This window comes from Elgaria multicarinata, chromosome 10 (genome assembly GCF_023053635.1).
Source record: "Elgaria multicarinata webbii isolate HBS135686 ecotype San Diego chromosome 10, rElgMul1.1.pri, whole genome shotgun sequence".
NCBI lineage: Eukaryota > Metazoa > Chordata > Lepidosauria > Squamata > Anguidae > Elgaria > Elgaria multicarinata.
The window spans coordinates 15156071-15168135 of record NC_086180.1 but is presented as its reverse complement, the minus strand read 5'-3'; the positions used below and the strand labels follow the sequence as shown (position 1 = coordinate 15168135).

General features: G+C 38.7%; 1 protein-coding gene across 1 annotated transcript in view; it reads right to left on the bottom strand.

Moving 5' to 3' along the window:
- The window catches only part of CFAP299 (cilia and flagella associated protein 299), a 324354-nt gene that overhangs the window by 218871 nt on the left and 93418 nt on the right, over window positions 1–12065 (bottom strand). Inside the window, exon 3 of the mRNA XM_063136207.1 lies at window positions 529–619. Within this exon, the coding sequence (XP_062992277.1) occupies window positions 529–619 (91 nt within the window). The remainder of the gene's footprint in view (window positions 1–528; window positions 620–12065) is intronic.

Here is a 12065-nt window from a genome sequence, read left to right as displayed (position 1 = left end):
TGAAGCAGAGCAAGGAAGTGTCCAAGCATAAGCATGAATTCAAAATGTTTGAATTATAACAACGCTTAAAAAATAAATAAATAAACCATTATATGTAATTTTCTACATTTAAATATTTAGCTGCATAGAAGAATATCTGAATTATAGTGTATGCAATTTCATATCCATCTCACTTTGGCTTCACATGAAACCCTCCCAAAAGGCCTCTGTAAAAACTTGTGAACACGTCTGCTGCAGTATTACTCAGAAAATCAAATATTCCTCAACATACACACACACACGTACACCACAGGCAACTAAGAGACGCATTTGCATTCATGCAAATCCAATTTGTCTATTGGGACAGAAGAATCATTCCGTACAATCCTCTCCATGCATTCACACAGCATAGTGATATTGCCTTTATGTGAAAAACCAACTTGTGCTCCAAGAAACTGATTTCTAAACCCGCCCTCAGTTTCTCCCATAGGAAAGTCACAAGCTTCATTCTATTTAACATTTCCACATGGAGAACTCAAATTTACTCACAGACATTTTCCCGCTACGATTGGCTTCCTCCCTCTCTGCCAACGCCTTTAGAAAGTTGTCTTTCAGTTCTTTTCCTGCACTTGATAGAATTCTAGAAAGGAAAAAAGACAGAACACAGTGTTTGTTTCCAGGTCTTACTACATTCTTCCCCATCCAGAGAATCTTTGATAGGAATGAACAAAAAAAGTATTACGAAGGAGATCAGTTGCTGACAAATTCAGAAGATCCAGTTGGACCATGGTTCCAAATCAAGATAACATGTTCAAAGAGACTCCATATTTCTAGAAAAGTCTTGATTATTAAACACAACCCCAGCTCCATTCAAACATGATTTTAGACGTAACATAGGACTCTGATCCAGAGTTATTAATCCAATCACTATTCTCAAAGTCTAGTTACTCCGTAGATGGAACTAAACTTTACACAAAAAATGAGGTATGGATATCAAAATTGCTGCTTCCAACAGAGAGAGAGAAAAGGCTGTTTTAGGACTTTGCTAGACCTAAGGATTATCCCTGGCAAATGGATACTGCCTGCTCCCAGTATCCCCTGTGTGTCATTTGGATATACAGAGATGATCCCGGGACGATGTGGGGATATAGGCCTGGTCTAGCCATGGCCTTAGTTGCAGTGCACTTTTTCAGAAAAGGAGCAAAGTTACAGTATTTGTTGAGTAATATATTGTGATCAATTCCAGGTATGGAGGCATGTGATATTGCATATATATGTGCATGTGTAGCCAACTGAGAGAGGTAAAAACACACAGTGACTCTCCTAACAATCGTAATTTTTTTCATCACTTGTAGATGAATACAGTATCATTTTCAGATATTGGGGCTTGTGATACTGCAGATGTGTGCACATGCAGTTCGATGAAGCACAGTACAACACACAATGACCCATAGCAATTGTGCACTTTTTCATAAAAACACAAATTTTGACCATTTGTGGACTAATACATAATGATCCTTTTTCAGTTATGAAGCCATGTGGTCATTAACATGTGTGCGCATGTGCAATCAACTGAAATAATGCATGGTATAACACAGTGAAATATATCAAACAAGATGATATGACTACAGTTCATAAAATCTTTAAAATTCTAAGACTTATAAAATAAAGTCCATTGCATTAATGTTACCTCCAGGGTGTCACATTAATAAAAAGAGACACTATGCCCAGCTCCCACGCCTAGAAGGAATACTTGGATCAAGGTATATATTCGAGGTGGAAATAAGCCAAGCTTTGTTTGGTCTTATAATACCATCTGAATTTTCACAGGGAAGGTAGAAGTGGCAACTATAAGAAGACCAATCAGGATTCTTCAGCCCCTGCTATGCATTTCTCCTATTTGACTTAAGTTTATTTAACACTCAACGACCTGCAAAAGCTTGTTAAAATAAATACCGAAAAGAAGTTATTTCCTCAAGAAAAAAAAAGCTAGAGTAAGTTCTTTACAAAGGATCAGAGGTACACTTTTTTTCCTGGTATGTAAACACTCAATTATTCTATTGCTTATTCACACAATCGCACCCTTTCAATACAGTATACAGATGATGCCGATAAAAGAAAAACTGAACATTCTGTTTAATGATTAGCCAGCAAGTCACGCACGCCTTTGCAATGTAATGCATACAACTCTGCCATGTACTGTGCTTATTCTTCCCGTTCTTATAACCCATTTTCTTCTGTGCTTCGGATATGAGATTTTAATTTATTTTCATTTATCACAAAGGAAGTGTTCCCCAGGGAACGTCTGCACATACTACATTGGAATCAGAGGGAGAAGCCCAAGTCAATTTTATGGCAATGGAGGACATTCCCACCATGGATTTTTCTGAGCACCCTCAACAGTCAAAACTACACATAATGAGAAGAATACAGGCTGATGGTGACAATGTTCATGATGATGGAAGCTGTGGATGTTTATTTTCTTTCTTTCTTTCTTTCTTTTTCTCCACTGCTTTATTCATTCATTTAAAACACACCAAAAAATAAAATAATTTACTTTTGTCTTTTGTGGATTTTGTACACATGCATTGCTTCAACATCAAGCTTTCTGCTCTTGGAATCTAATGATAGCAAACATGGAGCCAAGTATCATCAGCAAAGTGATGACATCACATGACAGATGATACTACAAATAGATCAGTAGTGGGTAGAAAGTAGATATAATAATAACTCCAAGCATCCCTGACTATTGGCCATGCTGCCAGGGACTTCTGGGAGTTGAAGTCTAAAAAATCTTGAGTTTTACCTTTGCCCACTCCCGATATAGACAAGGTTGCAATATAACAATAGGATGGCCACTTAAACCCTCAGGTTAAATTTCCATAAGGCCAAAATAGGGCTAGCAGAAGACATTTTAGCCCCCAAGAAAGATCTGTCACCTTCACCTTACTGAAAAACATTTCCTTTTGTAAATCATTCAATAATGGAACTCCATTGCCAAATGCAAATAAAGGGTGCCAGCCATTTCACCCACGGGCACACTGCTCCCCATTACTTGGTTATGCATGTGTGTGCTCTGCAGCATTTTTCTGTGTCTCCTAGTGCCTGACTACAGTGCCTAAAATGTATGTGTCCTTGGCAACTGCTTGGGCTGCTTATGCTGTAGGGCTGAAGAATAACCACCCAGCATCAGGCTTTGAAAATGCCCAGGGAGGAAGGCCTAGATCCATTGCAAATGCAATTCTCATGACCTCCACCAAATTCCATAGTCACCCCAGCAATACTTGGTGGTCAACAGGACCAAATGCCACTGCCAGGTCTAGTAAGACCAACCAGGTCACATTATCTGAGTGTACTTCCAGATGAAGATCATCCACCTGGACAACCAGAATAGCCCCAGTCTCAAAGTGAAGTCTAAAATCAGACCCGGGGTGGGGGGTGGGGAATCTAAAAAATCCAGGTCACCATAGAGTTAAACTAATCTAACCTAACATGCATACCATCTCTTCTATACCATTTTACAACTACAGATGGGCTTTCTCACCATGCCTGGGAACATTTTTCTTCCTTTCCCCCTTACATTAGTTTGTTCAACATCCAGTCTGAAGAAGTATTTGAGGGAACTTGAAAGTTTACTCACTATTTTCTGACATTTGAAGTGGTCTAGATAAAAGTACTACCTTATTGTTACTTTTGACTTTTTTCTAATGGACTAACATTGCTACCTGATTATTATTTTTTTAGAGTTAAATTGGATTCATCTGCTCAGTTATCTTAGATCTTCAGAGCCAATAGATAGCTTCTTCAGGGGGGAAAATGTGCTACCAATTCTTACAAGAATTCTTTCTTTGCCCCCCACCCCCGCCCCCATTCCTTGCTGCTCACAGACAAGAGGACTGTATGAGAATAATACTAATGTAAATCATGACGCTCAGGCTTTCCTACAGTTATCTAGTGTGGCTACATGGATTCCATCAACCAGAAATACGCCGACCTAATCTCTTTAAGAAACAGGTGTTCACTCAAGGGGAAAAAAAATATTTGCTTGGTGAATGCTTATCATATTTTTTTATCTAAACGTGAAGAGTGATAAAATTAATAATGAGTCTTTGCATATATTAACCATTGTTTTACATTTTTCCCATGAGAACATGGGATTCCCCCAAAAAAGTTGGCCATAAGAGTCATGTTCTTGAGAACTGGATTGGTTTGCACTTGATTATAGACTCAAGAGATAACTTTATGTGAGTTTCAAAAAGCTGCCACTGAAGATATAGTAAGGAGATATATATGGGAATTGGTATTTAGTTTCAATTACACATTCCTACGCAGATTTTGATATATTTCAAGAAGTCTTGTTGCAAATAACACCGCCTAACACTTAACCATGCCATTTGTACACATAATTATACACAATGATTTAACAGAGATTCTGCTTGCAAAAATACGTAGTTGTTGTTTCAGACTTCAGGAGAAAATAGAAAAGAGATACAACACATTAACGTCAGGTTGGTTGCTGGACCAACAGCACAAGGAAAAGGGCTATGAACAGTGACGTGGTTATGCTGAGCGAGGAAACCTCTGTCACGGGCTGTCAAAAGTCATAGAATCATAGAATCATAGAATAGCAGAGTTGGAAGGGGCCTACAAGGCCATCGAGTCCAACCCCCTGCTCAATGCAAGAATCCACCCTAAAGCATCCCCGACAGATGCTTGTCCACCTGCCTCTTGAAGGCCTCTAGTGTGGGAGAGCCCACAACCTCCCTAGATAGCTGATTCCATTGTCGCACTGCTCTAACAGTCAGGAAGTTTTTCCTGCTGTCCAGCTGGAATCTGGCTCCCTTTAACTTGAGCCCGTTTTTCCGTGTCCTGCATTCTGGGAGGATCGAGAAGAGATCCTGGCCCTCCTCTGTGTGACAAGCTTTTAAGTATTTGAAGAGTGCTATCATGTCTCTCCTCAATCTTCTCTTCTCCAGGCTAAACATGCCCAGTTCTTTCAGTCTCTCTTCATAGGGCTTTGTTTCCAGACCCCTGATCATCCTCTTGTTAGCAAGCTTTCCGTTGCAGATATCGCTATGTCCTGGTCTCCAGAAGCATTTTCCACTTACATTAAAGCTAACTCTTCAGCATGATGGGAAGAAGATCTTCCTGTGGAAACTGATTTTTAAAAGAGCTAATCTAGTACATGTCCAGCTTTCAAAGAAACAGTAATGAGACAGTTCTTACTCCGTAGGCAATGTGTATTCACTACTGATCTTCAAATGAGATCAGTAGGACACATGCTGAGATGCTCAGAACAACCTTTTGCAAACTGTTGGAGGTCAGTAATTTGCCGGATGCAAAACAAAAACTCACAAACAAATCTGCTAAAATTATCTACTGCTGTGACACAGAACTTCCAAGGACTCACAGATGAGCTGGAGGCAGAGACTTGGAATCGGTTATTCCAGCTGGGCTGTCCAACTCAGTGGCATGGCCAAACAATGCCATGTGGAAAGGGTCAAAACCTATGCAGGAGTAACACACAGGCTAAGAGTACAAAGAGCTCATGTTATGAGAGAAGAATTGTGTGGAAATTCTAGGCTCACTTCCCATGGTGATAGTCACCCAAGACACCACTGGTAGTTAAAGTGTGGTATGTTGTGCTCCAGTTAGTCTAGGCTTTTAATGTGACACTATGAAACACACTGGACCCTTCACAAGTATCTTAAGGCAACACATGCCCAGTGATAAAGAGGCCCTTGTCTGAAGGACTAGTAGAGGCAGGGCTGTTACCTTTTAGCAGTCATGAGATGGTCAATTTCCTGGAGCACCATTTTAAACTACAGGATAGGAAGCTGTACATGACTGGTGCTATTTTAGATACCATGGGTACACCTGAAAAGTATGACTATAGGCAAGAAAGTTCTTGCAGTGTAGCATTCAGGTGGCGGTGGCAGCAAAGTGGATTAAGGGCAGTCATTCCCTTGAGTAGCTTAAATAATGTCCCATTCTGTTGGTTTCTGGAGGCTTGCAGGAAAAGCATGTCACCAGATCAAGATGGGAAGAAAACAAGATCTTGGATAACTCCAAGTGGGTTCTGCTGGCTGGAACGCCTTCCTACTAGGAGGATGTTGTCTCAGCAAGGAGCTAAAGCCCACTGAAAACTTCAGTAGGCTGACATAACCTGTAGTGTGGTCAAGCTCTGCTCTACTTGGAAGAGCTGATTGTACTATTCAAAGAGTCTGAGGAGATGGAGTTTCTGCTGGAGTTTCTATAGGGAACTCATCCTTTGAGTCAGAGGACAAGGTCAGGACTGTCTCTCCTTGCAAGCAGGGCCCTAACTGTCCTACCCCTGAGGAAGTCCCCTGTGCCATGTCCCAGAATTCTCTTCAGCCCTCTGAAAGGTCTGAAGACTGGGTGGTTAACAGTAGATAAATGGTGCACAGAAACTGAGTTGTTTACTTGAGGAAGTGCATCTCAAGAAAGGCAAAGTAACCAACCACAGCTTTTAAAGCTCAACTAAAAACTTTTCTTTTTCCTAAAGCTTTTAAAACTTGATGTTGTGCAGACTTCTACTGTTACTTTCTACTGTTAGTTTTTCCCTACCCTGTGCCTGCTTACCCTTCCCTGTACCTGTTTGCATTCTCTTCCCCTCCTTATTGTTTTACTATGATTTTATTAGATTGTAAGCCTATGCGGCAGGGTCTTGCTATTTACTGTTTTACTCTGTACAGCACCATGTACATTGATGGTGCTATATAAATAATAATAATAATAATAATAATAATAATAATAATAATAATTCCACTCTGCAGGTTTATTCTCCCTCCCTCCCTCCCTCTCTCTCCATCCCTGATATCAACAGCCTAAACACGAAGATAGATGGGTTAACTGGTGGCCTTCCTCTCCTTCAACTGCTTGCTCAGAAGTAAATACTCTGGAAATCAATGGGACTTAAAATAAAAGTAAATGGGCTTGGGATAGCTCCACATACATACCAATGGTTGGTAGGATAGTTCAGCTTAGAATTGGCTGTTCCTAGGGAAGAGCCAAGGGTGAAAAAGTTGGAACCTGATTCTATGCATGTTTAGCCATGAATAAGTCCTACTGGGTCTACCAGGAGCCACCTCCTAGAAAAAGAGCTTAATGTTACACTGAAGGGCCAATCCTATGCATGTTTACATAGAAGTGGAGAGCCAGTGTGGTGTAGTGGCTAAGGTGTTGGACTGGAAGTTGGGAGATCCAGGTTCTAGTCCCCACTCAGCCACGGAAGCTCACTGGGTGACTTTGGGCCAGTCACAGACACTCAACCCAACTTACCTCACAGGGTTGTTGTTGTGAGGATAAAATGAAGCGGAGGAGGATTTTGCATGCCACCTTGGGTTCTTTGGAGGAAAAAAGGTGGGATATAAATGCAATAAATAAATAAATAAATAAATAAATAAATAAATAAATAAATAAGATCCTAGTGATTTCAGCAGGACTTACTCCAAAGTGCATGCGTACAGGATTGGGCTCTTAAGTTTGGTCTAAGCATTACACTTTCAACACTGTCATTCCAGAACACAATTATTGGTGTAATATAAGATGCACATGATACTGTGGGCTGTGTGGTAAACATTTTTTTTACTGCTTACTGATAATACCATGTGAGAATCCTGCCCCTTTTCTCACCCCCCACAACAACAAAAAATGTCCTCATCAGCTTCAAGAAGTGATCCTAAGAGTCAGTTCAACAGGTAGTTACTGTTTCCAAAGCTTTTGCCCTTACTTGAAATGGCACAATTACCATTCCATAATGACTACTTTATTAATTTCCCCTATTGTTATGTCTTTCCTTATTTGACACAAAGCTTGTCACAGTTTTTTTTCCAATTATACTGTCAATTAGGGTTATACTATGATCACAATAGAAATATATTTAATGTGAGATGATGATGATGATGACGGACGACGATGATGTAAGGTAAAGGAACGGGCATAGGCAAGCAATTCAAACACTCCAATCCAGAAAAAATATATCACTTATTGGATCAGGATTGACAGTTAAAAATCAGATGTCTATATGAATGTGCACTGTGGTAAGGATTTATTCATTTCTTTCATTTCTATACCGCCCGATACTCAAAGCTCTCTGGGTGGTTCACAAAAATTACGACCACAAATACAAGATAAAGGATGTCATCTATCTATACTGCATTTCTTTCAGTGACGGAGTCCTTGAAATTCAAATACACATTCAAATGTGCATCCTTATCTAGATGCAACTAGTCATTCATAAATAATATTTTACCTGCAACTAATGCTAGATTGGAACATAAATGGCTTCTTCTTCTTCTTCTTCTTCTTCTTCGAACCATATTCCTTGCATAAATATAACTAAAAAAAAACAGGATTTGGAGAAAACACGCATACAGAAATCTAAAGGCAAAGTCAGGCAGACCACACACAGTCAGCTAAGTGAAGTGCAAAGATACCATCACAAAGTGAGACATTTCTTTGTACCAATACTGCCAAATACATCTATAGAAGCCACTTGCTTGACCTCCTGGAAAGGAGTTAAGACACATACCTTTAATTTGGCCTTTTAAATTGTGAGTAGTGGTATTAATGTTTATTCAACGTTGTTTTAATGTTTTCATATGTTTTGTTTTTTCACCTTTATGTTTTTGTTTATTACTGGGCAGTATCCTACTGTGTGCCAGCTGGAGCAACTGCTGGTGCAGCGGGAATTTTGCAATTTTACAAGCATCTCAAAACAAATGGAAATGCTAGCTGATCTGGAAACAAGCATTTCTGCTTGTTTACAGGATAACTTTTAGAACCAAAAAATGCCCGTTGCACAAGCAGTTGCTCCCACTGGCACAAAACAAACAGCAGGAATGCAGTGGCAGTATAGGATACTGCCCAATATTTGAATTGTTGTATACCGCCCTGGTGACATTTTTGAAAATGCAATATATAAATAGTATTAATAACTAACTAACTAAATAAATATAAAAAACTGAATGTGAGATAGTCTACAACTATGCAGAAACGATGGTGCCTGCCTCAACTGTTCAAATGGTTACAATCTGGCACACAATGCTGCGTTCCGTGTGAACACAATGCAAACATTCCATGTACCCTGGAGAAAACGTACTGTGGAAAAATGATCGCAGCATTAGGGAACTAGCTAATTCATCCATCTGTCACTATCTAGCTCAGTGACGAATGTGTTCAAATTCAGCACAGAGGCTTTAATTCGAAGCCATTTATTGCATTATTGTTCTTGTATATTGAATGCATGGTTTTATATTGTGTTTCTGCGCCACTGTGAATGGTATATATTTCTATATAAGTAAAATAAAATAAACAAGCTTCCCCAAAGAACTGGAAACTGGCCATCTAGTGTCCAACTCAGCCCTTTGTCCACTAAACCAAAGATCACCAACCAATATTTGTTTCTCCTTCACTTCATTAAATTATACATCTTGAAATGGCACTTCTCCCATAAAAGGTCAAACTAAGGCTGAATTCATGATAGCCAGCAGAGCTTGCTGGCTAGCACTGCCTTTGATTATAGCATTAAAAAGCACACCTTGAACTATAGAGGTATTTCATACATGTATAGCACATGAAGGCAGAATATCAGCTTTCAAACACTCTTCCCGTGCATGGACTGTGTTAAGAGAGAGCTACTCTTTACAATGACTAATTGGATTAGGAAGTTGCTTTTTAAAAGAAAGCTTAAACTCTTACCATTTTTGACATTTTTGGCACACACTCAATTGAGAAATGGGCTATAAAACTTTTGATTGCTACTTACATAATCTAATGTACAGGAAATACCTTTGGAAGGGCCTTAATCCCACGTATTTTATTGTTTAATAAAATGAACAGTAATTGTAAAAACTACACTTACTACATGATACATGAATCTCTACAAAGTCAGGGTTGGTTTGGGGTATTTTTTTTAGAAAATAGTTTGGTTGCTTATTCACTTTATTTGAACAGTTTCCATGGTTATCACAGCTTTGGCTGATGGGGAGAAACCTACACCTGACATAATATTGGCACCGATATTACAAACAGTTAACAGCAAGCTACCAGCAACGTGGTCCTGTCATTTATCCAACATTCACAACTTTTCTTTTTTTTTTAAAAAAAAGTTACTTTATCAGCTCTAGGCTAAGTTCATTAAAAAAAAACCACTTGCTGTCAAGTTGTGTGTGAGTGTGTTTTAAAGGAAGTAGTTTAATGTGCTTCCTAATGTGATTAACAGAGCTAACATGAAGAGAGGACCTTGTCCTAAAATTTGGATTCAAGATAAAGGCCTAAACCTAGTGTACAGTTAGGCGTCCTGTCAGCTTCAGTTGACTTAAGCGTACCTAGCCCTATGCTGGATTTAGGCCAACATGCCCAACACATAGTAATAAATTATCAGAAACTGGGCAATCAGGTGGTAACCCAGTCAAGAGCTTGATATGGTTGTAATAGGCCACTCTGCCACCAGTTGTGAGAGTACAGAACTAGTTACTGGCAGTAATTCTCATTCAAGCTCATTGCATTTCATTAATGGCAAAACATCTAATATTTGTACTCTGAGGAAATGTCACTTATTTCTTGAGCAGATAAAAAACAAAAGCCAAGAAATTATACAGAGATTCAAGTGCTTAACCCTGCCCCAGAAACAGATATCAATGATCTAATTCTCCCACAGTTACAACTAAGAGAGCCAAATTTCCTTTATATAATGATATATAACTTAAAACATGACATTTGTATTAAATACAAATGCTTAAGAATTGTACTGGGTAATTTAAGAAATGGGAATTGGAAGCACAGATTAAGTAATCTGGCCTTTTTAAATGTGATTTGATTATCCTAATTATTGATTATTGACATGTAAAGTATATAATGTCTAAGCTTCATAGGTTATATCCAGTGCAACATGAATTTAATGAGAACATTAATAAAAAAAATTAAAAGATAGAATTTTTACCAGGAAGCTATTATGGTGATTCTATTAGCGTTGGGAAATGGATTGATTTTATTTATTTATTTACTGCATTTCTATATCGCCCAACAGCCGAAGCTCCTCACAAAATCAAGGCTCACAGAATTCAGAACACAAGAGGGTCAAAGCTCACAGAAACCCTGAGTAAAATGCAACATAAGACCAACTTAGAGTACACCAACTGAAATGAATGGGACTTAAGTTAGTCAGGTATACTAAATACACATAGACATTCAGGCAAGATCTACACTAGTGCTTTATAACGGTTTATAACGGTATTGACCATTGTTATAACGGTATTGACCATATGCTGTTTTCAAATCGCTTTCAAAGGGCCCGTTCAGAAGACACCTTAAATTATGGCTTTAACCATGGTGGTTAAGTCAGAAAGTCAGGTTGTGTTCAGAAGACACCTTAAACTACGGCTTTAACCACAGTGAATAAGGCTTTTTGCTTTATTCACCATGGTTAAAGCCATGGTTTAAGGTGTCTTCTTCTTCATCTTCTTCTTCTTCTTCTTCTTCTTCTTCTTCTTCTTCTTCTTCTTCTTCTTCTTCTTATTTATTTATATAGCACCGCTTTCTGGCTTAACCGCTGTGGTTAAAGCTGTGGTTTAAGGTGTCTTCTAAACAGGGTCAAAGTATTATATCCTGCTTGGCCTCAGTCACAGAGCAATAGGTCACCTATACAATTTCTCCATCCACAGTTAAGGATTGGAGATTTCTAATATTAAATTTGCTTTTAAGAGATGCATGTGGGCAAGGCCTGTGGTTTGGGAAGCCTTGGAATCATGTTATAAATATATTTTCACAGGCAGCTTGGGAGAAATAACTAAGCAAAATCTAAGAAGCATAGACATCAAAAGTATCAGAAGTGCATGAACCCTGGACCACATTGTACAAGAAGCACTTTTAAAAATAAACACTTTTAGATCAAATCATAATATTAATCTATTTTAAGGAAATATAAAGCATCTGTTATACTATTAAGCACTTTTTGCATCAGTCCTGGAAAGTAACACATCAAAGTAATGATACTTATCAAGCCCTAAATAACACTTATTGATGAGTAACAAACGAAAACCTTAGCAAGACCTAATAATAAT